The 27,933-nt window shown below is 46.6% G+C and overlaps 1 protein-coding gene across 4 annotated transcripts in view; it reads left to right on the top strand.

Moving 5' to 3' along the window:
* Nucleotides 1-220: 220 nt before the first annotated feature.
* Nucleotides 221-27,933, top strand: part of hhat (hedgehog acyltransferase) — a 446,467-nt gene continuing 418,754 nt past the window's right edge. For all 4 annotated transcript variants that reach the window (XM_072509767.1, XM_072509760.1, XM_072509778.1 and 1 more), the window contains exons 1-2: nucleotides 221-302; nucleotides 389-531. In XM_072509767.1, the coding sequence (XP_072365868.1) occupies nucleotides 408-531 (124 nt within the window). In that variant the 5' untranslated portion in view covers nucleotides 221-302; nucleotides 389-407. The remainder of the gene's footprint in view (nucleotides 303-388; nucleotides 532-27,933) is intronic.

The raw sequence follows: 27,933 nt of genomic DNA, 5'->3' as shown, positions 1-27,933 counted from the left end.
TGTGTCCAAAACTTATGGGATAAGGGGGGGGGGGGGGCATGTAGGGTGCTCTTTAGGAGGGTCGGTGCAGACTCAACGGGCCGAATAGCCTCCTTCTGCACTGGATGGATTCTCTGAACTAGTTGCGGGTGACAAAGCGAGGACTTTCAACCGACTCATCCAGTTTCCCCCCCGACCTTATTTAAAGGCTGCAACCAGGGCTTTGTAATGGTGCAGCCGTAATCAGGCGTCGGGCGGGAAACATCATCCCGCCGGCTGAGGACAAGGAGCCGAGCAGCTGCTGGAGGAAGGCTCCGGGTGAGGTGGGTCATGGCGAGTGCGGCTTGTGGGGTTAAACGTTTTAAACCAGCCTGTTATATCGCTGTTGTGTTTGTCTTTCCTCTGGCAGCCGACTGCAGCACCGAGCAATGCCCTGCAGCAGAGGAGATTTGCCGAGCGCATCCCTGCCGTCCTGGGAGCTCACTTTCTACCTCGCCATCACCCTGGGATTCCACTTTTACTCTTTCTACCAAGTGTACAAAGTCTCCAGAAGTAAGAGCAAGCTACCAGCAGCACCGTATATGTTTGTTAAATAAAATTTAAATGAATTCAAAAATGTTGCAGGCAAGTGGTACAGACCAGTTTCTTGTCCCACTGGTGAACATTCAAACTAATGCCAATAGTGAACATTCAAACTAATGCCAATAGTGAACATTCAAACTAATTCCAATAGTGAACAGGCAAACTAATGCCAATAGTGAACATTCAAACTAATGCCAATAGTGAACATTCAAACTAATGCCAATAGTGAACATTCAAAACAAGCAGTCTCAAGATTCTAGAGGAAAAAATAAAATCAAAACCAAAGTAGGAGCAGAAAATGCTTCAAATGCACAAATACCAAACGCTGCAGATGCTGGAAATCTGACATGAAAATTACAGCACTCAGCATGTCTGGCATTGCCTGTGGAGAGAGTTACAGAGTTAATGGGCTGGATTTTGTGGTGAGCTGTGTCCCCCTCCTCCATGACTAAATAATGTCAGTCAGGAGCCCACCCACATTAAAAGCAGCTGTCCCCTCCCCAGCCATTTAATGCTGAGGAGCAGACTTCTGACCCCTCATCTGGGAGTAAGATCTGTCTTGGAGAGCTGCCAGTTAAGCTGATTGGTTGGCAGCTCTTTGATCCCACCAGTGCCAGGTTTTAGAACGGTGGCCACAGCTGACATTACAGACAGTCCCTGAAAAATATGTTTTGGGGGATGGATGGAAGATTATGGAGGCTGGACAGAAGGTATTGGTGGATCCTGGCAGCAAAGGGGGCAACAGGCTGGGTTTGTGAGGATGGGGGTGTGGTACGAAGGGTTAAGGGGGCTATAAACTTGGGAGCAGGGGGAGAGGGTGCTCCAATGGACATAGAGGACGCTAAAGAAGGTTGTCAGCCCAGTTAAACTGCTTTGCTCTCTGGTGTGGATTCCTGCCAAGTATGGGTCAAATAGCAGTGGAAGCCAGATGAGGCACTTCAATGGCCATTAATTGCTGGTGCCTCCATTGCCCACCCCTCACCCCTCCCCCCTGTAATATGGGAGAAGGTCAGGGGCAGTAATTTACCTGGTGGGAAGGCTGCTTGCTGGATTTTATGAGCCTGCACACGTTCAAACCCGCCACTAGGGCAATGTAAGTCCAGGCCAATGCTTCAGGTCTGTGATCTTTCATCAGAATAGAAAAGAAGTTAGGAATGTAATAGGTTTGGAGTACGTGAAAGGGGGGAGGGTGGGAAGAAGAACAACAAAGAAGGTCAGTGATAGGCTGTAGGTAGAAGAGATTAAATAGTAAAAGGTTTCATGGTGCAAGGCCAAGGCAGTGGTAGTGGAGACTTCTTTTGTTTCTTGTCCCATTACAATTCCTACATGGAATAAGGTGACTGTTCCAACACTGTTAAATTTCACTGCAATTTCACAAATGAAGTAACAGCAGGAGAGTTTCCTTCCATTGAGGAAGATTTCACATCAAAAGTTATGGGTAAAATATAAGTTCATAGAGAGGCTGATATGGTAGCCTTTGCCTCCCTGATAGCCCGGAGGCGGATCTTGCTGTGCTGGCGGGATTTGGAGCCGCCAGAGGTGGGGGCGTGGGTGAGCGACTTGGCAGAGTTCCTCTGCCTGGAAAAATCAATTTCTCCACAAGAGGGATGGAGGAGGTTCTCCGCGAGGTGGAGGCTGTTCATTGACTTCCTTAAGGGACAGTAGCACATCCGTGGGGGTGGTTGTGTTCTGTTTGGGGTTGGGGGTCTGGGTGTAAATGGAGGGGATGGCACGGGGGGAATAGGGGGAATTGTACATGGTTAATTGTTGCTGTTATTGCTTGCCTGTTTCTGTTCTGTATATACTTGAAAATACCTCCAATAAAATATTTTTTAAAAATCTCACGGTATAGGGGATAACGTATGGCATGGATCGAAGATTATATAACAGGAAACGGTTGGCATAAATGGATCATTTTCTGGTTGACAGAATGTGATGAGTGGTGTGCCACAGGGATCAGTGCTGGGGCCTCAACTTACAATTTACATAAATGACTTTTGGTTGAAGGAACTGTTGTTAAATTTGCTGACGACACAAAGATAGATAGGAAAGTAAATTGTGAAGAGGACTTAAGGAGACTACAGAGGGACATATATAGGTTAAGTGAATAGGCAAAAATAGGGCAAGTGGAGTATAATGTGGGCAAATATGAAATTGTCCATTTTGACAGGAAGAATAAATAAAAGCTTATTATCTAAATGGTATGAGATTGCAGAGTTTTGAGATGCAGAGGGATCTGGTGTATGAATAACAAAAGGCTAGTATACAAGTACAGCAAGTAATTGGGTAAGTTAATCGTGTTCTAATTTATTGTGAGAGGAATTGATTACAGAAGTAGGGAGGATATCTTTCAGTATTAGCGTATTAGTGAGACCACATCTGGAGTATTGTGTACAGTATTGGTCTCCTTATTTAAGGAAAGATGTAAATGCAATAGAAGCAGTTCAGAGAAGGTTTATTAGACTGATACTAGGATAGGTGAGCTGTCTTATAAGGAAAGGTTGGAGAGGTTAGGTTTGTATCCACTAGAATTTAGAAGAGTAAGTGGTGACTTGATCAAAACCTTTACGATCCTGAGGGATATTGACAGAGTGGATGTGGAGAGGATGTTTCCTCTTTACTCGACCAAGGGCCGGCATTGGTGAATGATCCAGTTGTGTATGAAGTGGCCATAAGTCTGCAAGCTAACAGACTCACAAATATTGGGTGCAGGTATGGTGACTGCACGTAGGGAGGCACGGTAACATAGTGGTTAGCACAGTTGATTTACAGCTCCAGGGTCCCAGGTTTGATTCCCGGCTGGGCCACTGTCTATTCGGTGTCTGCGCGTTCTCCCCGTGTCTGCGTGGGTTTCCTCCGGGTGCTCTGGTTTCCTCCCACAGTCCAAAGATGTGCAGGTGAGGTGGATTGGCCATGCTAAAAGTGCCCTTAGGTTAGGTGGGGTTACTGGGTCACGGGAATGGGGTGGAAGTGTGGGCTTGGGTAGGGTGCTCTTTCTGAGAGCCGGTGCAGACTCAATGGGCCGAAGGGCCTCCTTCTGCAGTGTAAATTCTATGATTGAAAAATGTGTCATACTTGTCCACTCTTCTAAGATTAAGGATGAGGCATTTTGCTCCTATAAGATTTAAAAATGCTTTATATGTAGCCATGCTGCACTTGACCTGCAAATACTTAATACAAACAGCTCAATGCCTGTCAGCAGAATGGACACCATTTATGAATACTAAAATCTTTCCTTATGTTGGAAATTTACAAGAAGAATATTATGTTAATGTTATATTACTTTATCCATTATTTAGAGTGTAAATCACTGCCTGTAAGAATCTTGTGGACTAGCACTTATGTTCTGTTTACTTGCAGCCTGCAAGTTCCAAGTGACAATTATGCCATTTTAAATCCATCAGAGCTTGCACCTTGAGCAGTTGTATTGCTATATGTTTTCATTTTTAGTGCTTTTAACTATTTTGGAATATTAGCATTTTGGTGGTAAACTGAAATTAACAATCTTTATTGGGATAATTTGTTCTGTGAAATAAAATTGCGAGCACCATAAATAAGAATGAATTTACAACCTTGCAATATTATGATCCAAGAAACGCTTTAGGCTTCAATACCTTTCACAAATTCAGTTTAAACAAAAACATATGCAGGTGTGTGGGAATATATAGTACTATCGGAATTGCTAATACTAATAAAAATCTATCAATCTCTGTTTTTTTACATTTCAATTCACTTAGCCTCGGCAGTTCTTTTGCGGAGGGGGCACTATATTCACGAGCCTTGCATGCTTTGATATCACCCTGAATTATCTGGTTCTAATTATAAGTTTATGACCCCTAGTTCTGGACTCGCCACCAGATTGATTTTTTTCTCTCTTTTTCATTAATCATCTTGAGCATCTCAATTAGGTCAGCCCTTAAGTCTCCAGAGAACAATTGGGAGTTAAAGGTTTATCAAGTTGTTCAGTATAGGGTCATAGATGTTTACAGCATTGAAACAGGCTCTTCGGTCCAGCTTGTCCATGCCGCCCAGTTTCTATCACTAAGCTAGTCCCACTTGCCCCATTTGGCCATATCCCTCTAGGACCACCCTGCCCACGTAACTGTCTAACTGCTTTTTAAAAGACATAATTGTACCCGCCTCTACCACTGCCTATGGCAGCCCGTTCCAGATGCTCACCATCCTCTGTGTGCAGAAATTTCCCCTCTGGTCTCTTTTGTGTCTCTCCCCTATCATCTTAAACCTATGCCCTCTAGTTCTAGACTCATCTACCTTATCTATGCTCCTCATTATTTTATAGACCTCTATAAGATCACTCCTAAGCCCCCTACGCTCCAGGGAAAAATGTCCCAGCCTATCCAGCTTCTCCTTATAACTCAGGCAACAAGGAAAATTAGGAGAAAAGTTAAGAGGAAATATAACTTAGGAGAGGTTACTGATCGAGGTGTTAAGATTCAGAACAGAGGTAAAAAAGCCAATATAAGTGTACTTTACCTGAATGCTCGTAGTATTCGGAATAAGGTAAATGAGTTGATGGCGTAAATCATCATGAATGACTATGATTTAGTGGCCATTACTGAAACATGGTTCAAGGATGGTCACGACTGGTAGTTAAATATCCAAGGGTATCAAACTATTTGGAAGGACAGAGTGGATGGTAAGGGAGGTGGTGTAGCTCTGTTATTTAAGGATGAAATCCGGGCAATAGTAAGGGATGACATCAGTGCTATGGAGGATAAGGTTGAATCCATTTGGGTGGAAATCAGGAATAGTAAGGCGAAAAAGTCACTGATAGGAGTAGTCTATAGGCCACCAAATAGTAACATTATGGTGGGGCAGGCAATAAACAAAGAAATAACGGATGCATGTAGAAATGGTACAGCAGTTATCATGGGGGATTTTAATCTACATGTCGATTGGTTTAACCAGGCCGGTCAAAACAGCCTTGAGGAGGAGTTTATAGAATGTATCCGCGATAGTTTCCTAGAACAGTACGTAATGGAACCTACGAGGGAACAAGCGGTCCTAGATCTGGTCCTGTGTAATGAGACAGGATTGATTCATGATCTCATAGTTAGGGATCCTCTCGGAAGGAGCGATCACAATATGGTGGAATTTAAAATACCGATGGCGGGTGAGAAGGTAAAATCAAACACGAGTGTTTTGTGCTTAAACAAAGGCGATTACAATGGGATGAGAGAAGAACTAACTAAGGTAGACTGGGAGCAAAGACTTTATGGTGAAACAGTTGAGGAATAGTGGAGAACCTTCCAAGCGATATTTCACAGTGCTCAGCAAAGGTTTATACCAACAAAAAGGAAGGATGGTAGAAAGAGGGAAAATCGACCATGGATATCTAAGGAAATAAGGGAGAATATCAAATTGAAGGAAAAAGCATACAAAGTGGCAAAGATTAGTGGGAGACTAGAGGACTGGGAAATCTTTAGGAGGCAACAGAAAGCTACGAAAAAAGCTATAAAGAAGAGTAAGATAGATTATGAGAGTAAACTTGCTCGGAATATAAAAACAGATAGTAAACGTTTCTACAAATATATAAAACAAAAAAGAGTGGCTAAGGTAAATATTGGTCCTTTAGAGGATGAGAAGGGAGATTTATAATGGGAGATGAGGAAATGGCTGAGGAGCTGAACAGGTTTTTTGGGTTGGTCTTCACAGTGGAAGACACAAATAACATGCCAGTGACTGATGGAAATGAGGCTATGACAGGTGAAGACCTTGAGAGGATTATTATCTCTAAGGAGGTAGTGATGGGCAAGCTAATGGAGCTAAAGGTAGGCAAGTCTCCTGGCCCTGATGGAATGTATCCCAGAGTGCTAAAAGAGATGGCTAGGGAAATTGCAAATGCACTAGTGATAATTTACCAAAATTAACTAGACTCTGGGGTGGTCCTGGCGGATTGGAAATTAGCAAACGTGACACCACTGTTTAAAAAGGAGGTAGGCAGAAAGTGGGTAATTATAGGCCAGTGAGCTTAACTTCAGTAGTAGGGAAGATGCTGGAATCTATCATCAAGGAAGAAATAGTGAGGCATCTGGATAGAAATTGTCCCATTGGTTCATAAAGGGCAGGTCATGCCTAACTAATTTAGTGGAATTATTTGAGGACATTACCAGTGCGGTAGATAACGAGGAGCCAATGGATGTGGTATATCTGGATTTCCAGAAAGCCTTTGTCAAGGTGCCACACAAAAGATTGCTGCATAAGATAAAGATGCATGTCATTAAGGGGAAAGTAGTAACATGGATAGAGGATTGGTTAATTAATAGAAAGCAAAGAGTGGGGATTAATGGGTGTTTCTCTGGTTGGCAATCAGTAGCTAGTGGTGTCCCTCAGGGATCAGTGTTGGGCCCACAACTGTTCACAATTTACATAGATGATTTGGAATTGGGGACCAAGGGCAATGTGTCCAAGATTGCAAACGACACTAAGATGAGTGGTAAGGCAAAAAGTGCAGAGGATACTGGAAGTCTACAGAGGGATTTGGATAGGCTAAGTGAATGGGCTAGTATCTGGCAGATGGAATACAATGTTGACAAATGTGCTGAGAGACCCTGGGTGTGCAAGTGCATGAGTCGTAAAAAGTTGGTTTACAGGTGCAACAGGTGATTAAGAAGGCGAATGGAATTTTGTCCTTCATTGCTCGAGGGATGGAGTTTAAGACTAGGGAGGTTAAGCTGCAATTGTATAAGGTGTTAGTGAGGCCACACCTGGAGTATTGTGTTCAGTTTTGGTCTCCTTACTTGAGAAAGGACGTACTGGCAGTGGAGGGTATGCAGAGGAGATTCACTGTGTTAATCCCAGAGCTGAAGGGGTTGGATTACGAGGAGAGGTTGAGTATACTCGTTGGAATTTAGAAGGATGCAGGGGGACCTTATAGAAACATATAAAATTATGAAGGGAATAGATAGAATAGATGTGGGCAGGTTGTTTCCACTGGCGGGTGAAAGCAGAACTAGGGGGCATAGCCTCAAAATAAGGGGAAGTAGATTTAGGACTGAGTTTAGGAGGAACTGCTTCACCCAAAGGGTTGTGAATCTATGGAATTGCTTGCCCAGTGAAGCAGTTGAGGCTTGTTGCTCGTTTTAGCCTTAGTTTAATTGCTCTTGTTCTATCACCTTTGCTCTTGAGTCGCCAGGTATCTTTCTGATACCGCCACGTGGTTCAAGTCAGAGTAATGATCAATAATCCAACACACCGCTTCGTAAGAATTAAATCAACGCACATTTATTATATACAGCAGTCAATACTTATACATTAATTCTACTTCTAAGCTACTTCCTACAACTAGCAGGCCAATACTTAACTTTGGGAAATGGCCCACCAGGTCAGGGAAACGAATGGCCTTTCGTATGGGTTCTGAGCCTGCGGGATTCAAAGCTGGTACAGGTTGATAGTCAGGAGTGCCTATCTCGTAGCGAGCGTTGGAGTAAGACTTACGTTTCTTGCGGATGTTGTAGAGGGTCAGCAGAAGGGTCTCGAAGGGTGCGGAGAGGAGAAGAAGGGAAGAAGGGTCAAATTGAACTTGGCCCCTATTCTTATAGTCCCCAGGGGCTTCCCGCCTCTCGGGGCGGACCTTGTACCTGGTTCCAAGTGATTGGACTTGGTCCCAATCACTTGGTTCGATATTCTCCAATGCTGGAGCGATTCCTTGATCGAGGGGTGGTCATTCACCTCTCTTTGTGTAAGCTCCTGCTGGCGCTGAAAAGTCTGGGTCGGCTTTGTGTTACTAATTTGTAGCATATTGTTCCCGGGATTGCTACTTATCACAGAATTATCATCGAATTTACAGTGCAGAAGGAGGCCATTCGGCCCATCGAGTCTGCACCGGCTCTTGGAAAGAGCACTCTACCCAAGGTCAACACCTCCCCCCATCCCCATAACCCAGTAACCCCACCCAACACTAAGGGCAATTTTGGACACTAAGGGCAATTTTATTATGGCCAATCCACCTAACCTGCACATCTTTGGACTGTGGGAGGAAACCGGAGCACCCGGAGGAAATCCACGCGCACACGGGGATGATGTGCAGACTCCGCACAGACAGTGACCCAAGCCGGAATCGAACCTAGGACTCTGGAGCTGTGAAGCAATTGTGCTAACCACTATGCTACCGTGCTGCCCCATACTTACTATGCAGATGGCTGGTGTGTTGTTGTGTTGATGGCTGCAGGTATCGATTCTGTCTGGCTTCCCCAGAGGCGAATACACTGTTTTACCTGCAGCTGTCTGTTTGAGTCCTGTTGGCTGATTTTCCCATCAGCCTCTTCCGTTCGCCATTTTAAATCGGGGTTTGGCCATTCTAATCGGGTGTTAGCCATTTTACATGGCTACAGGCTCCTTCATTAAATGTTTTTAAGATAAAGATAGATAGTTTTTGGAAGAATAAAGGGATTAAGGGTTATGGTGTTCGGGCAGGAAAGTGGAACTGAGTCCACAAAGGATCAGCCATGATCTCATTGAATGGCGGAGCAGTTCAATGTTCTTCTGTTCTTATGTAGACCATCAAGTCCTGGAAGCATCCTCGTAAATCTCTTCTGCACTCTTTCTAGTTTAACAATATCCTTCAGTGTTTGCAATATTATCTACCCAAGAACAAAGAACAAAGAACAAAGAAAAGTACAGCACAGGAACAGGCCCTTCGGCCCTCCAAGCCTGCGCCGACCATGTTGCCCGTCTAAACTAAAATCTTCTACACTTCCTGGGTCCATATCCCTCTATTCCCATCCTATTCATGTATTTGTCAAGATGCCCCATAAACGTCACTATCGTCCCTACTTCCACCATCTCCTCCTGCAGCGAGTTCCAGGCACCCACTGCCCTCTGTGTAAAAAAACTTGCCTCGTACATCTCCTCTAAACTTTGCCCCTTGCACCTTAAACCTATGCCCCCTAGTACTTGACCCATGTCAATTGTTCATGTTTGTCAATTGTACCTTAATTTTGAAGAAAATGTATATTATTTTTATATTGAATATATTTAGGTGCAGCAGGTACTTCCTTTGAAACGTTTTATTTCATTCATTCATCACCAGTGTCCAGTTGTGTGGAACACATTCTTAAATTCTAATATTTAACACCAGGGGGCAGACCTTGGATTCCCTGTGCAATTTCACTCTTCGTGAGATTTAAATTTTCTCTCTTCATTGACTGCTTCCAACGTTTCGGAATGTTCCTAATCTGGTTGTTGGGGGTTGCACCTATTATGTCTGTCAATTTTTTTTTTCTCTGTCTCTGCCATTCTGGCTGGTATTTCTCAGTAAGGCTATCATCATGAGACTAAAGGGACATTGGGCATGACCTTCCTGCCTTGTTACACTCGCACTTCAGCGTAACAAGGCCGGTGAATAGTGGGAGAGGTTAAAACCGAGAACCGTGCCAGGCGCCAAACAGTTTGCAATGCAACCGGCTCACTCCCGTAGGCGAAATCGTGATCTCGCCGTAGTGTGGCAAGAAACCGATTATCACCTCTTAGGCCCCATTTCCGTACAATTAACGAGAGCGTCACCGTATCCTATGGCCTCCTGTCATTCATTGGCCTCCCCAGCAAGTGGCCACGCTGGCTCCGATTAGTACTGCTTTTGAAAAATGTGAACCTGGCGGAAGGGCTTCTGTGGGGAGCAGGGGAGCCGAGGAGATGATTAGCCATTTTTGCTCAAAGGCAAAGAGACTGGGTGCGCTGGGCTTGCCATCCCCGTGCTCGGCGGAGTGTGGTGGACCCTCCGCAGAGGTGGGCCGCCATAGAAGGGTGGGGGGGGGGCAATCTCTTGTGGCACCACCATGCCAACCCCTGGATCCCAATCCCATTCAGGGGGCAACCCTTGTCCCTGCCTGTCTGCTCCACTGATCACCCATAACCCCCCATTGATCGCTGAGGCCTCCGGCCATGCGGCTGAAGGCTATCGTTAATAGGGAATTAACAATCATGTGTAAGTGAGCACTTGACACATGCCAAGTGGGTTTCCATGGGTGGAGCGGGCCATGTAGCATGTGGGAGTCCTTGCCTAGCATCCCAATCACACCTTGATGCCTGGACACTGTGTGCTTGAACACTGCAGGAGGCAATACCACACATGCAACAGCCACCATCTGAACACCCAGGGGATGGGACCACAGCTCCGGGGACATGTCCACGGCCGGAGGTGGGTGTGTGCCACTGGGGTAGGGGTTGCCTGGAGAGCTAGGCAAAGGGTCCGGGGGTCAGCCAGCATTGCGGAAGAAAGTGACAGAGGCATCATAATGGTTGTGCAAAGAGCTGTTTAATATGCTGTGCAATACATCATTCCCGATAGTGACAACTCCCCGATGCCCTCAGTGATCCTCAATGTGCCTGGCCTTCCTCGCTCTACCACTACGTCTTAGTGTTACCCCAGGATGTACATCTGAGGTGGAGGCGGGCAGTTGCTTACCCCGTCCCATGGCCCTCGATGCCCCTGGCGGGCGTGCACTGGGGCTGGAGGGCCCCAGCTCATTTGTTGACGGCACCTCATGCACAGCCATGCTGCCCTGTCCCGTGTGCTGCCTGCGGGACGTGTCCTCCATGAGAAGGGTGGAACTCGGGGGAGCTGGAGCCCACCGTCGCCCACCCAGTGCCCCCTTCTCCCGATCGGTGCCCATAGGGCCCTGTGGTTCATCTTGGGATGGTGGATCAACTGGTCTGAGCCCTTGGTGCCCCTGCATCGTCTGGCTCTGCCAGCCCTGGCGGTTGCCTATGGTCTGCGCCATGGTGTCGCCACCCTCAGCGATGCTCCTCAGTGACTGGAACATGCTCTGCAGTGCCTCAGCAACGTCCACCTGCAATTGGGCCAACTCCGCAGAGCCTCGGCCATGACCACCTGAGAGCGGGACATGTCCCGCAGAATCTCATCAAGGTTAGCTTGGTACTGGGTTACATCCCCCAGCGAGTCAGATATTCTACCGCGACCCTCGGCCATGGCCGTCACTGACTGCGCAATGCCTTCGACCCTTCACTCATGCTGCTGACGTTGTGCACCAGGTGCCCCACTGCGGTCCCCACCCTAGCAGTGTTGGCCTCTGTGCCACTCATTGCCGGCGCCATCTCCTGCGCCCGCAGCCTCTGGAACTCCTCCAAGCGGCTATGGATCTGCTGGAGTGATGCTGACATCTCCCTCTGAATGTCCCGGCCGCTCCCCATCATCTCCCCCAGCTCTGGGTAACCCACTTCCAGAGGCTCAGCATCAGGCTGGGACCTGGCTGCGACCCAACTAGGTCCTGGTATCCAGCAGCCCTCAGACTGCTGTCTCGCCTGGGGGTTCCTGCCTCCACCTGATGTACATCAGCAGCAGTGTGGTGCTCACCAGATTGTGCCCCAGGAGCCTGACCACTAACATGTCCCGAGATGTGTGTATCTGTGCTGGTGGAGGGTGGGGATGACATCTGTGCTGCGATTATTACGGTAGCATCCTCTGAGCTCTCTTCTGAGGTGTTCTCTTTGGAGTGAGGAGAGGGGCCACCCGGGATTGGACGGCCCCATCGGTTGGAGGACCTGCAGGAGAATGGACATGTGGTCAATGGGAGGGATGGGTTAGTCAGTAAGGCAATAACAACTCGTGTTTGACAGGTCCTTCGGGTGGAGCCCAGTAGTTCCTCACCTCTGATGTCTGCCAGCCTCCGCATTGGTGACCGCCCTGTCCTCTGCCACCCCAGTCACCTCGAGGGTCTGCGCCTCAAAGGAGGTGAGGATTCTCAAGTTCGCACCCCACCGCCAGTCTGGGCCGTCTCCCGCAGATTGTGGGAGAGCTTTTCCTGAGGAGACACAGAGAGAGCATCGTTAGCCACACACGTGTTTAGTGGTGGGAGAGGGTGTGTGAAGGCGGGGTTGGGGGTCACTTGGAGAGTTGGGGTTGGGTGGGGGGGTCGCGTTGGTGCCTACTCACTCGTATTGCCCGGTGTAGGTCGTTGACCTTCCTGCACTGCTGGCCAGTCTTCTTGGTCATACTGTTGGAACTAACAGATGCCACCGCCTCATCCCAGGCAGCCCTGGCTGCCTTGTGCCTCACCGTCCAGGACCCCAGGGGAAACAGGACATCCCTCCCGGTCTCCACCGCGTCTAGGAGCTCCCCAGGTCTGCGTCCCCGAATCTTGCGGCCGGTCTCCTCGGCGACATTATTGCGAGCTGGGGCTGGCCAGGCAAGTGCAGTTTAAGTGCTGCTCGACCTTGTTAGCACAGTGGCTGGCGAGCACGGTCCCGGCGAATCAGCTCACGAGGCGTTATTTGCAGCGAGAAACCCATGAGGCCTCCTTAAGTGAACCAATTAATGTTGAATTGCTTTGCCGGGTTTGCTGGGCCGAGCTCAGGGAAACTTGCGGCAATTCCCGCTCTCTACAACACTTGGAAATTTTTCTGGAGAATTGCACCCATTATTTAAAAAAAAAAGGTAAATAAAAGCCTACCCAGTTATCGATTCCTTTTAAAATTTGTTCCTGGGATGTGAGCATCATGTCAAAGCCTGCTTTTATTGCCCATCCCGAATTGCCCTTTAGAAGGTGGTGGTGAGCTGCCTTCTTGAACCACTAAATTCTATGTGGTGAAGATACACCCAGAATGCTGTTGTTAGGGAGGGAGTTCCAGGATTTTTATTCCGTGACAGTGAAGGAAAGGTTATATACTTACTTAAAAAATATATATTTTTATTCTCCTTTTTCACATTTTCATCAAAATTTACAACAACCGATAATCAACAAATACAATGGCAATCCCCCAACCAACAATCCCCTTATCCTACCCACCACCAAACAGCTCCCAACATTTTGAATACAAAAAAGAATCATCAATAACTTATACATTCCCCCCCCCTAATGTCATCCAATTCATGAAAATGCAGGATGAACAAGGCCCATGATTTGTAAAACTCTGCCATCCTCCCCCTCAACTCGAACTTCACTTTCTCGAGCGTTAAGAACTCAAGCAGCTCCCCCCGCCACGCCGAGGCACAGGGTGGAGAAGGTGACCTCCACCCAACAGAATCCGCCTTTGGGTGATTAGCGAGGGGATGGCTAAGACATCTGCCTCTGCATCGCTTCCAACCCCGGCCTATCCGACACCCCAAATAGGGCTTTGAGGGGACCGGCTCACGCCTCAGATTATCCGAAAGACCTCCCTCCAATACCCCTCCAGTTTTGGACAGGACCAAAACATATGAACGTGATTAGTGGGGCCCCCACCACAACGTTCACAAACATCCTCCACCCCCTCAAAAAGTCTGCTCATCTCCCTTATGAGGTGCACCTATACGCCACCTTAAACTTGTATCAGCCCCGACCTTGTGCACAAAGTTGACGCATTTACCCTCCGGAGCACCTCACACCATGACCTCTCCTCAATATCCTCCCCCAACTCTTCCTCTCACTTCGCCTTAATCCTCTCTAGTGATACCTTATCTTCCCCAAGAATCACCCCATAAATCGCTGACACCATCCCCTTCTCCATTCCCCCTGTCGGCAATATCTCTTCCAACCGTGTGGGAGCTGGCGCCATCGGAAAGCTCTGTACCTCCTTCCTGGCAAAATTGCGGATCTGTATATACCAAACATCTCCCCCTGCTCCAACCCATATTTCTTCCCCAGCTCCTCCAACTTCGCAAACCGGCCACCCAGAAACAAATCCTTTAATATCCTAACTCCCCTCTCCTCCCATCGCTTAAATTTCCCATCCCACCTTTCTGGCTCGAATCTATGATTCCCTCGAATCGACATTTCCCTTGACCCCACCCACAACCTAAAGTGCTGGCGCAACTGCCTCCAGACCTTGAGCGTCACCACTATCACCGGACTCCCTGAGAATTTCCCCGGGGCCATGGGGAGTGGTGTTATTGCCAACGTACTCAAACCTGATCCCCCACCTGCATAGACTCTCCTCCAATCTAACCCACTGGGAGTCAACCCCTCTACCCAGCCCCTCACCTTCTTAGCATTCGCCACCCAGTAATAATACAATACGTTTGGGACCCCAACCCCTCTGACTGCCGTCCTCTCTGCAACAACACCTTTTAAAAAAAAAAAAAACATTTTATTAAGACATTTATGATTTTATAACAGTAATTACAAATGTAAACATATCTCAGTAAATAACCCCCCCCCCCCCCACCCCGCCCAGCCAACCACCATACCCAGCCAACATGGCTTACACACACAGTTCCCCAGTAACAGCACCTTCTTAATCCTAGCCATCTCCCCCCCCTTCCAAATGAACGAGGTAATCATCTTTTCTACGCCCTTAAAAAACAGCTTTGATAAAAAGATTGGCAGGCATTGAAAAATGAACAAAAACCACGGCAATACATTTATCTTAATTGCCGACACCCGACCTGTCAGCAACAGAGGAAGACAATCCCATCTTGCCAAATCTGCTTTCACCCTCCCCACCAGACTAGTAATGTTATATCTATGGAGCCCCCCCCCCCCCAATCGCGTGCCACCTGCACCCCCAGGTATCTAAAATGGATTACCACCCTACGGAATGGCAGCAAGGTGATATACTTCTAAGTCATAATGGTGTACAGATAAGAGGGGAGCTTGCAGGTGATGGTGTTCCATGTGTCTGGTGCCCTTTTCCTTCCAGGTGAAAGCAGTTGCAGGTTGTAAGGTGCTGTCAAAGGAACCATGGTGAGTTGCTGCAGTGCATCTTATAGATAGTACATACTGCTGCCACTGTGTGCCATAGGTGGAGGGAATGAATGTTTGTGGACTGGTGTCGATCGAGTGGACTGCTGTCCTGGATGGTGTTGAGTTTCTCGAGTGTGTTTGGAGCTGTGGCAAGTGGAGAGTATTTCATCACACTCCTGACTTGTGCCTTTTAAATGGCGGACTCTCCACAGAATTCCCAGCCTCCAAAAGCCACAACCGTCTTCCTTTGTGCTGGGTATTACTCCAACCATCTATTTTTAAATCCATTGTATACCATATTTAAAAGATGAATTCAATAGTGCAATGGATTTATTTGTGAATTAAATCAGGCACACATGGAGGCAACATAATTGCAATTGTGCGAGTGCATATTCTCTCTCGCTCTCTCTTGCTCTTTTCAGATACGATGCCCTAAGGGGACATTGGCAATCATGGACTTCCTTGTTAATCTTATTGTAGTGCGTATTATGGATTGAAAATATTTATGCTTTCACTTGGCAGCTATTTCTACAGGCTTCAGAGAAGTTGCTGTCCGCTCTTGTATTTCAAAGACATTAATGTCAGCATTAATGCTGTCTCTGGGTGAATATGCTGCATCAAGTTGTGCAAATAAACTATTAGTGCCATTCTGTCCAGAAAATGTCCCTGTTGGTGATCAGGTCATGTTAATCTTCTTCACAGAGGTGGATCAGGCAGATTAGCAAGCTTCTTAGGAAGGTAGTAAGTTGTTTCCTTCATTAACAAATATATAGGGTGGGATTCTTCGCCGGCGGGATGATCCGTTTTGCGGCCACCCAGCTGTTTCCCGACGGTGCGGGGCTGCCTCACAATGGGAAAACCCATTGACTGGCTGGCGTAAAGGAGAATCCTGCCGACGGGTTGAGGCAGAAATGTGGTGTGGCGGAATGGCGAATCCCGGCCATGTTATGGGGTTATTTCTACTATGTTCATCAGCTATATTTGTTGTTCAAATGCCTTTTGAATCATGAATAACTGACCAATGGTTATAAGAAATACCTGTTTTGAATTATTTTTGTTGTTGGGTATGTTTAAGAAAACTTAATAACAATATTTATTTGTATTGCATCAAGAAATCAGTCTGCTTGAGACTGTAAAGAGTACAATGTGTCCCGTGTGTTCCATTATATCACATCCTCAGTAATTAGCAGTGGTTTGGTGTATGGGCACTTGACAGACATTCACTGAAAGTAGTAAACAAATTGAACAAGGATTTTTTGGTGATTAATTTCATGATCTTAATTACATAATAATTCTGCAGAATGGAAACTTCAAGATACATGATTCATTTCAGCTGTATGTGACATATTTTTCTTGTCTCTTGCACGCACTAAACAGTGCTTTTAAAAAAAAAAAAAAACAATTTATCTCTCTTAATGCCGTCTTTCTTTCCTCCCCACCATTATTTTGTTTTCTGTACATGAATTTATATTGAATTGATAATTCTATTTGATGTTTGTTTAACCAAGATGAAATTCTAATCTAAAAGCTCATGGGTCTGTAGGCAGGCTTTTAAAAATGCATCATTTGCAGAAAAGTTTGATTGGTTGAAAATATTTGTATGTTTTTGGCAGATATTGTGGTGTAAAATATTTAACGAATTCTTGATGTAATCCACCACATTGAGAAGCTTTTGGGTGCTTTTAACCCAGAAGGGTGCAGTTTTAAAATCTGGGGCAAATCTCCTTCAGTGAATTCATACAGATTAGATTGTACTGATCTGTTTAGAAATCAAAACTGTTTTGTATCTAACTCCAACTCCTCTATTTCCCATATATTCTGATAGAACTCTGGGCTAACCAGTGATGATCTGGACATAGGTGCTTTGTCAGTATTAGTCTGACCTTGGCGGGAGCTCTAATTAGTGATTGTAGTTTTTTTTTAAATTACATTTTTCATTTAGGCAAACGCATTTTGATTGCATGGTCACTGAGACAACAAAGCATATTTCTCCTAAAGAAAATACCGAAATATTAAGTAATTTTAACTTTTATGACTGGGCACAAAGAAAATGTTGGCAAATTCACAACAGAACCTTATCCTGGTGCCAGAAGTAATATTTATCTGCAAGACATTATGCTAATTCTCACTTGGTACATTTCAATTTTATTTGGAATTGATTCAGATTAGATATTGTCACTATTTTAATATCAGGATTTGGTATCAGAGCCATTGATAACAGTTCATGAATATTGTGCTTTTAGGAGTTTCACATCCCCGATAATTGCAAGGTTTGGGGGGGAATATTTACTGGCCTGGATTTTGCAGGGGTTTCTTCCATGTCAGTGATAAATGTTTTTGCTTTGAAGCTGTTTGTGCTCCAACATATTAGCCTTGATTTGTGTAATCTTGTACAGGTATAGGGAAGAACCAAAACTTTTGAAGATTCGTGATGAGCAAGTTATGCTTAAAACCTAATTGTAAAACCATTTTATATTTCTAATGTTTGGTTGAACATGAGATAGCGGACTGCCTGTGTCCAAAATCCTGAATGTCACTCAGTACTCCATCGTGCCCATTGCCCCCAAACTCCACCAGCGATTAGCAATCATAGAAACATGCTGTTTGAGCAAGGAGGAATTTTTAAAATTGCATTTCAATCAGTTGTAACTGTGTTTTAACTACAATCTAAGTAGCCACTGCTGAAACAGAATTATTTAATATGATTGACTGCTTGGACAGCTTAATCATATCACTGCAGCTCCATAATGCAATTCCCCATGAGAGAGTGCTGCATGGTAGCATAGTGGTTAGCACAGTTGCTTCACAGCTCCAGGGTCCCAGGTTTGATTCCCGGCTTGGGTCACTGCCTGTGTGGAGTCTGCACATTCTCCCCGTGTCTGCCTGGGTTTCCTCCGGGTGCTCCAGTTTCCTCCCACAGTCCAAAGATGTGCAGGTTAGGTGGAATGGCCTCCTTCTGCACTGTAAATTCTTTGAATCCACCACAAGTAAAGTCTCAGCACAGAGATTACTAGATCTCTCAGTGAATGTTCTTCAATGTCAGCGCCAAGCATCTTTGCTTTGGAGCTGATTGTGCCCTGACATATTGGCCTTGATTTGTGTACTCTGACCCATATTGGCCTTGATTTGTGTACTCCGACCCATATTGGCCTTGATTTGTGTACTCCGACCCATATTTGCCTTGATTTGTATACTTCGACCCATATTGGCCTTGATTTGTGTACTCCGGCCCATATTGGCCTTGATTTGTGTACTCCGGCCCATATTGGCCTTGATTTGTGTACTCCGGCCCATATTGGCCTTGATTTGTGTACTCCGGCCCATATTGGCCTTGATTTGTGTACTCCGACCCATATTGGCCTTGATTTGTGTAATCTTACCACAGGGGTAGGGAACAACCAAAGTTTATGAAAATTTCTTACAACCAAATTTTTCTGAAAAACAAATTATATTTCTAAAAGTTGTTTAAGTGAACATGAGATTCAGAATTATTTTTCCCTGAAATATTAAATGTGTTTGCAAAATCTAGTAATTAGCTGAAGGTCACATTTTATTAGAAGGTCTTTCAACGGTCAGGATCTTGTCCAAATATGTTCACTAAGCAGGTGGCTACGCACCTGTGTATATTGTAAACTTATTGCAGAATATTTGTTATTCCATAAATTTGGAGAAATCTTAGTTTGAATTGCTCCAAAATAATTGAATGGAAACACCTGTATTTTCTCTGGAAGAAGAACAAGGCCCTGTATTTTGCTATTCTGACCACATCTGTTGATTCGTTATGGCAGCCTACAGATCAGCTGTGAAAGTTTAATGTTCTGATAATTTGACACCGCAAGCAGAATTTTAATCATGGCGCACCATTCATGACAGCAGAACAGGAAGTAAATATTTCATGTTACATTGATTGCACTTTATTCATGTATGCATCATCATTATTTGTTGAAACTAGCTTAGTCAGAGAGCCATCTGTACTGGCATGCCTCATAGTTGGCACTAATTGATGGTTACACGGGAGTTAGGGGCATTTCCTTTAATGTGGGAGAAACAATATTATGTATTTGTGTTCATTCTTTATTGACATATTCATCTTGGTATCCAGATTTGTACTCACCACTCCGTGGGGCATGGTTGAATTTGTAGAATCAGCTCGACCTCCCTCTGCATTGTGAAGCAGATTATCCAAGATTACCCTCAGCAGGGATAATTGAAATGTTGTAGGTGGCCTCAAATCCCTGTAAGGACTTTGCCACCTCTTGCTGAGCTGGAGACGTAGGCAGCATTAACACCACTCTTTAGGCCCCACATTTTCCTGGAATATCCGAGATTGGGGAAGGAGGATAGGGCCACTTTGGAGGGGGCAATAGGGGAACAGCAGATAAAGGAGGCAATTGGGAGGATGAGTCAGGGAAGGAAGCAGGGCTGGATGGGTTCCCGGTGGTGTCTTATTATAAATTTAAGGATAAGTTGACGCCGCTGATGGTGGGGATGTTTGAGGAGGTGATAGGGAAGGGGCTGCTGCCACAGACTTTGGGGCAGGCCTCGATCTCCTTATTGCTAAAGAAGGATAAGGATCCAACAGAGTGTGGGTTGTACATGCCTATTTCGCTATTGAATGTGGATACGAAGATATTGGAGAAGATGTTGGCGGTTAGGTTGGAGGAGTGCCTCACGAAGGTGATAGGGGAGGACCAGATGGGGTTCGTGAAAAGGTGGCAGCTATTTTTGTACATTAAGAGAGTGTTGAATGTAGTTATGGCACCGGCGAAGGGGAGGGAGACAGAGGTGGTGGTTGCCCTGGATGCAGAAAAGGCATTTGATCGGGTAGAGTGGGGATATTTTGATGGCGCTGTTAGAGCGGTTTGGGGTCGGGCTGCTATTTGTGGAGTGGGTATGGTTATTGTATAGGGAGCCGAGGGTGAGTGTCCGTATGAACAATATGAGTTTGGGGTATTTTGCTCTGCACCGGCGGACCAGGCAGGGTTGTCCTATGTCCCCTCTGTTATTTGCACTAGCGATCGAGCATTTGCCCATCGCGTTGAGGGGTTCGGGGGTGTGGAAGGGAATAGTGCGGGGGGCTGCGGGTGGAACATAGGTTACCTTTATACACGGATGATTTATTATCGTACGTGTCATAGCCGAGAGCGTCGATGGGAGGTATACTGGAGCTGCTCTGAGCGTTTGGGTCCTTTTCAGGGCATAAGCTAAATTTGGACAAAAGTGAATACTATGTGGTGTCCTGGCCGAGAGTGGGGGTGCTGCCATTCCATAGGGCAGCGACCCACTTTAGATGTCTGGGGTGCAGGTGGCGCGGGACTGGGTGGGGGGTTTGCTCGTAGGTACATCTTACTAGTTTGATGGGGAGAGTGAAGGCGAACATGGCAAGGTGGGATGGGGGATGGTCTTCCTCTGTCGCTGGAAGGTATCAAAGGGCTGGGGGGGGGGTGGGGAGGGGGAAGGGGGGGTTGGGTGGTGGTCGTGGTGATGGTATCATTTGAGGGGATTAAAGCGAAGTAGGAGGAAGAGTTGGGGGAAGGTATGGAGGATGGGCTGTGGTGTGAGGTGTTCCGGAGGGTGAATGCCTCAACCTCCCGCGCGACCTCATGGGGCTGATACAGTTGAAGGTGATACATAGGGTGCACCTCACGAGGGCAAGGATGAGCCAACCCTTTGAGGATGAATGTGAGCGCAGTGGAAGGAGCCCCGCAAATCATGTTCACATGTTTTGGTCCTGTCCGAAACTGAGGGGTAGTGGAGGAAGGTCTCAAAGGCCATTTTGGGGGTGGTGCATGTGAGGCTGGAACCAGGGCCCCTAGAAGCCTTTTTTGGAGTGTCGCACCAGCCTGGGCTGCAGACCGGGGCAGATATCGTAGCTTTTGTCTCGTTGATTGCCCGAAGGCAGGTCCTGTTGGGGTGGAGGTCAGCTTCTTCGCTCTGTGCCTCGGGGTGGCGGGGGACCTGCTGGATTTTTCACGCTCGAGAAGGTGACGTTTGAGCTGAGGGGGAGGATGGAAGGGTTCTACAATTCATGGGCATTGTTCATCGTGCACTTTCAAGAATTGGATGCCATTGAACATTAGGGGCTGTGGGGGGGGGGGGGGGGGGGTGCTGGGGGGTGGGGGATGAGTGTAGTGTTTATTGTTTACCGTGTATGTGATGACTGTGGATTCTTTTTTGATCGATCTTGTTTTGTATTTGAGATTTAGGGAGGATGCTTGGGTTTGTATGTTGAAGGGGATGCTGGTTGGGGATTGCTATTGTATTTGTTATTGTTGGTTATCTTTTGTTGGGTGTATATTTGATGAAAAAATGGAAAATGAGAATAAAAATATTTTACAAAACAAAATGGGCAATCTTTTTAAAAATGTATTAGCTCATGGGATGTGAGCTTTATCCAGGGTTGCTAGATTACTAGTCAAGTGACAATACCACTACACCTGTGCGTTGGAGTACAATGTGGCAAAGTGTGAAGCACAAAGGGACTTAGGGAGTCCTCGTTCAGGATTCTTTTATGGTTAACATGCAGGTTCAGTTGGCAGTTAGGAAGACAACTGCAATGTTAACATTCATTTTGAGAGGACTAGAATACAAGAGCAGGGACGTACTGCTGAGGATGGATAAGGCTCCATTTGGAACATTCTGAGCAGTGTTGGGCCCCATATCTAAGGAAGGATATGCTTGCCTTGGAAGGGGTCCAGAGGAGGTTCTCAAGAATGACCCTAGGAATGAAGGGCTTGTTACATGAGGAGTGGTTGAGGACTTTGGGTCTGTACTCTATGAAGTTTAGAAGGATGAGGGGGGATCTCATTGAAACTTGCAAAATACTGAGAGGCCTAGATGGAGTGGATGTGGAGAGGGTGTTTCCATTTGTAGGAGAGACTAGAACCCAAGGGCACAGCCTCGGACTGAAGGGACGATCCTTTAAGGGCAGCACGGTAGCACAGTGGTTAGCACTGTGGCTTCACAGTGCCAGGGTCCCAGGTTCGATTCCCAACTGGGTCACTGTCTGTGCAGAGTCTGCACGTTCTCCCTGTGTCTGCGTGGGTTTCCTCCGGGTGCTCCGGTTTCTTCACACTCGTCCCGAAAGATGTGCTGTTAGGTAATTTGGAGATTCTGAATTCTGCCTCTGTGTGTTGTGTTATGCTTCTTCATGTAGCATAAGCTGCTTCCTTGATGTATGCTCCGACAAAGGAAGGTTCAGACTTGGAGATAGTTTAACACATTTATTGAACAGTTAACAACTCTCCTACTTGAGTTTGACTCTCCTGCTGATCTTGCTGTAGTAACTCAATCTAACTAACCAGTCTGCTCTAAGCCATGCGGTGGGCGTGATGCTTCCGATCTGCCCCTGTGCTTCTCTCTGAGTGTCGCCTGTGGAAAAGAGAGAGAGCATGTGTCTCCTGTCCTTTTATATGGGTTGCCCCCTTGTGGTAGTGTCACCTCTGGGTGTCTTGACTGCCCATTGGTCGTGTCCTATTCTATGTGTTCATTAGCTGAATGTCTGCATGTCATGAAGTCTCTGGTGCTCCCTCTAGTGTTTACTCAGTCCTCTACATGAATCTACATAAACCCCTTGTGTATTTACATATCACCACATCCCCCCTTTTTTCGTGTTACATATTTTCTGTACAGTGTTAAAGAAAATGGAACAAAATAGGTAGATAAGTGATGACATGTACAAGTCATGATGACAGTGATGATTAAAGAATACCAAATAATGTTTGAGTCCAAAGTTCATGAATTACAATGGTCGAGTGGCTTTCTTGTTTTGTTATTGACGTGTCAACATTGATGTTGTCATTTCCTTGTGAACGCCGTCAGTGTCCCTGTGCTTAAGGAACCAAGAAGTGATCAGGATGTATTCAAATGGTCAAATCACTGTGTTGTCTGATTTGGACTCTTATTTTTCGATGCTTGTGGTAGCGATGCAGTATGTCATCTGTGTTGTTCGACCTGGACTGTTTCTTGTGATTGGGATATTGATGCAGTATGTCATCTCCTTGAAAGCTGGTTTGCTTGTTCGTAGTGGAACAAACTCATCTGCCTTGAAAGCTGGTTTTCTTGTTTGTAGTGGGGCAAACGTGAATCGGTGAGATTTGCTGTCATACCATGGTATGGCTGTACTCTTGCCAGTGTTAGGAGCTGTGCTGTTACATGTCCTGCATTTGTAGAGTTGTACCATGTCGTACCAGTCGTTGTTCCAGTGTTGTTGTTTGTGTCGTGCTTGTTGTTGACGCTGGTGCCTTTGGTATGCTTCTTGTTGTTGTCTTTGTTGATGTTTTCGTAGGTTTTGTTGTTGTGTTTGTTACGCTCAGTGACCACACCGAGTGGAGAATTCAAGCCCTTCACAAAGTTACTTGTGGCAGTGTCCTTTGTGGCATCTGCTGTTTCATTGAGCGTGCCGTCTCTGATTCCTCGGCGCTCCCCGTCTGGAGTCATGTCCGGTTCACTGGCATCATCTTTGGCTTGTCGATGCTCCCCGTCTGGAGTCCTTTCTGGTTCACCTGAATCAACTTTGCTTTCTTGACACTCCTCGTCCGGAGCCATTTCAGGTTCACTTGAATCATCTGGGGGTGTCTTGATGCTCCCCGTCCGGAATCAAAACGGTCAGGAATGCATTTTCTTGTGGGGAGGCTCAAGTGGATGAGGTTTGAATTGACGTGGTGTCACTGGAGTCACTAGTAGCCTCACTGTAATTGTCGAGTACCTCTGTACATGCTAGCTGAGATCTGTCAGCCTCGCTGAGATGTCGTATGGGAATTGTGAAGCCTTCGTCACTTGTCACACATACAGTGGGTATACCTTCAGTATCTTCTTGTTGGTTAGATGAGCTGGTTGGACTGTCAGAGTCTTCTTCTGGTGGCTCAAATAATCTGGGTAGACTGTCATAGTCTTCTTGCTGTTCACTTGAGCATGGCAGACTTGCATTGTCTGCTGTTGGTTGCTCAGATAGGGTTGATAGACCTTCATGGTCTTGTTCATGCAAGGACTGTGCTCTGGAGTCTTGCGTCGCTTCCATTGTGGAGTCTTGTCAACGAGCTCTCCGTGGAGGCTTGTACTGCTCTCTCTGTGGAGTCTGGCATTGTTTCCTGTGTGGAGTCAGGCTGTGGAGTCGGTCTGTGTGCTCTCAACGGAGTTGTGCAGTGGTCTCACTGTGGAGTCTTTCTGTGTTCTCTGTGTGAAGACGTGCAGTGGTCTCACTGTGGAGTCTTTCTGTGTTCTCTGTGTGAAGACGTGCAGTGGTCTCACTGTGGAGTCTGTCATCGCTTTCTGTGCGAAGTCGGAGACTCTTCGTGGTGCGTGGACCACTCTCTGTGTGGAGCCAGGGACTCTTTGTGGTGCGCGGACCACCCTCTGTGCGGAGTCGGGGACTCTTTGTAGTGCGTGGACCACTCTCTGTGTGGAGTTGGGGACTCTTTGTGGTGCGTGGAGCACCGTTCGTGGTGCGTGGAACATTGATGTGGCGTCAGGCCGCTCTCTGTGGACTTGGACCTCTCTCTGTCTCTTGGCGTCAGGCTGCTCTCTGTGGGCTTGTACTGCTCTCTGTCTCTTGGCGTCAGGCTGCTCTCTGTGGGCTTGTACTGCTCTCTGTCTCTTGGCATCAGGCCGCTCTCTGTGGGCTTGTGTCTCTTGGCGTCAGGCCGCTCTCTGTGGGCTTGTACCGCTCTCTGTCTCTTGGCATCAGGCCGCTCTCTGTGGGCTTGTACCGCTCTCTGTCTCTGTCAGGCCGCAGCAGAATCCTGTACTTCTGGGTTAGGATGTCATCTGTGCTGGGCTGAGGATCCTCAAATCCGAAGAACTCGTCCATGTTTGTGTCGGATTCTTCACTGTACAACACATCTCATTGCCGTTCGGATTTGGTACTGAGGTCGCCACGTCCAATGATGAAATCATCGTCTGAGTCGTAGTCTTCAAGGACCATATCATCACTTTTTGTGTCGGAGCTGTCATTGTGCTCGCGATGTCCAAAGAAGTAATCAACGTCTGAGTCGTAGTCTTCAAGGACTAAATCATCTCTTAGGGCGGTGCTAACTGCTCGTTGCAGGGTTCTGCGGAGGTTACTTTCAGCTAATGGTTGAAGTTCAGGCATTGTGCTGTCGTTCCAGGTGAAAGAATTGTGTTTTCCAGCTTTAAAATGTTTTTCACTACCCTGGGACATTTTCCCTTTAAGTGGGTGTGGTCCGGGGCCTCTGGCATCATGACACTGGTGACGTAGAGAATAGGAATGGATTGCGCATGCGCAGATTGCTTTTCCTTTACTGTGAGCTCTTTGCATGCGCGGCTTCTCGCGCAATGCGCAAAACACTTTTGCCGGTTCTCATCTTCTGGGGAACTGCGCATGTGCGGCTCCTTTCTCAAGATGGCTGCCAATCAAACGGCCATTTTCTGCATTTGCAGGCCTACCTTTGCCTCGTGAGTATTGGCGCCTCTTTTACCGTTCTCTCTTGTGTTTTCCTTGCAGTATTCTTCAGACTTGTCCAGGACTGTATGGAAGTCTCTCTTGTCTTGCCCTTTTGAATATTTGAAGGTATTGCACCCGCAATGGTGAGCAGAAGCTTTATTTTCTTTGCATCCGCCATGCCATCTAGGTCGGACGCTACCAGGTAGATATCCAATCTGTTTGAATGCACACCAGTTTGCACTGAGATTGCCGTGGTACCGGAGCTGCTGTGGAACTTGAATCTCAAACATATTGCCTGGGCGCTGTTGCTGGTAGTCACGGATCTTGAGTTGAACTATATAGATTCAACAGGGCACTACTGGTACCATGTTGTGTTAAGCACCCTGAGATAACACGGGCTGGAACTGGATGCAGTTATAACTCAAGTAGACTCCAGACCTTGAAGTTAGTTCAATTTGATTTATTGAACCTGTCACACAGTTAACACAGTTCTCTGAGAGTTCGGCTCTCTGCTAACCTGAGTGTGATTTCTTTATCTGACTGAACCAGACTAGCCCTTAGCCACGTGCTGTATGCGTTATGTGATACGTACACCGGACTCACTCTGTACATGTCCCTAGTGGAAAGAGAAAGAGCATGTGTGCCCTGTCCTTTTATATGGGTTGCCCCCTTGTGGTAGTGTCACCTCTGTGTGTCTTGACTGCCCATTGGTCGTGTCCTATTCTGTGTTCATTAGCTGTATGTCTGCATGTCATGATGTCTCTGGTGCTCCCTCTAGTGTTTACTCAGTCCTAGTGTATCTACATTAACCCCCTGTGTATTTACAGTGATGCATATCACCACACTGTGTACCCGAACAGGCGGCGGAATGTGGCGACTGGGGGCCTTTCACAGTAACTTCATTGCAGTGTTAATGTAAGCAGAGAAGAGGCCCCGATCGCGAGCCAGCCCCCCCCCCCCCCCCCGGGGTCGGCCCCCCCCCCCCCGCTTCCACCCCCCCCTTCCTCCAGGACGTCCCCCCCCTGCACATTTCCAACCGGCGTGGCGGTAATCCCGCCGGCGCCCGAATAATGGCGCCAGAGAATAGGGAAGCCGGCGTTGGGGTGGCGGGGCGGGATTTGTGCCCCGCCCCCCCGGCCCCCGTCTCAGCTCCCCAGCTGTGCTGGGACTGATCTGTATCCTGTAATATCTCCCAACAGGGTTCAGCCTCTGCCTTGAGGCAGGATCTGATGTATAAAAGCTTGTTATCTTCTGTACCTTAAATATTACAATTTCCAGTCAATCAACTATCACTACCATAGATGCTCAATACCCTCACTCTGGTCATTTTTCACAACGCTATTTGTGGGGCAATGCTAGACTAAAATTGGCTGTATTTTCTACATCACATACAACATAGGAACAGAATTAGGCCATTCGGCCCCACGGGCCTGTTCCACCTTTTATAAGATCTTGGCTGATCTGTTTGTGTTTGGAATTCCACATTCCCATCTACTCCCAATAACATTTGTTGATTCCCTTACCTAACAATCGTCTATCTACCTCCGCCTTAAAAATATTCAATGACTCTGCCTCCACCGCCTTCTGAGGCAGAGTATCCCAAAGTCGCACAACACTCAGAAGAAATTGCCCCTCATCTCTGTCCTAAAAGGGTACTTTTAAAACAGTGCGTCCTCTATCTGGACTCACCCACCAGAGGAAGCATCCTTTCCATGTTCATCTTGTAAAGACTGTTCAGGATCTTGTATACTTCAATTAAGTCACCCTTGACTCTTCTAAACTCCAGTGGAAATAAGCCGAGTCTGATCAACCGCTCGCTCCAGGCATCAAACCAGTAAATCTACTCTGAACCACCTCCAATCTGCACACAGTATTCAAGATCTGAGTCACCAATGCCCTGTGTAGCTGAAGCATAACATTCTTATTTTATGTTCAATTCCTCTCGTAATAAAGAGTAGCATTCCATTAGCCTTAATTACCTTCTGTAGCTACATATTAACTTCTTGTGATTCATCTACTGGACCATCTAGATACCTCTGCAGCTCGGAATTCTGTAGCCGTTTTCTGTTTAAGTAATACTCTGCCTTTTTATTCCTCCTGCCAGAGAGAACAATTTTGCATTTTCCCACAATTATACTCCATCTGCCAGACTTTTTCCCATTCTATATCCACCTGCAACCAAGACTTTCAATCCTTTCCTACCGATCATAAATGCATGTCTGTATATTTTCTTTATGTTCATTATTATTGTAACTCTGTTAACTCCCAACTAACTGGCATTAATTTGTATGGAGCACCAATGTGCTTTGCCACAGAAAAAAACCTGTA

Source organism: Scyliorhinus torazame, chromosome 1, assembly GCF_047496885.1.
Source record: "Scyliorhinus torazame isolate Kashiwa2021f chromosome 1, sScyTor2.1, whole genome shotgun sequence".
Taxonomy (NCBI): domain Eukaryota; kingdom Metazoa; phylum Chordata; class Chondrichthyes; order Carcharhiniformes; family Scyliorhinidae; genus Scyliorhinus; species Scyliorhinus torazame.
The sequence above is the reverse complement of the archived record's forward strand: the minus strand, read 5'-3'. Positions and strand labels throughout refer to the sequence as shown.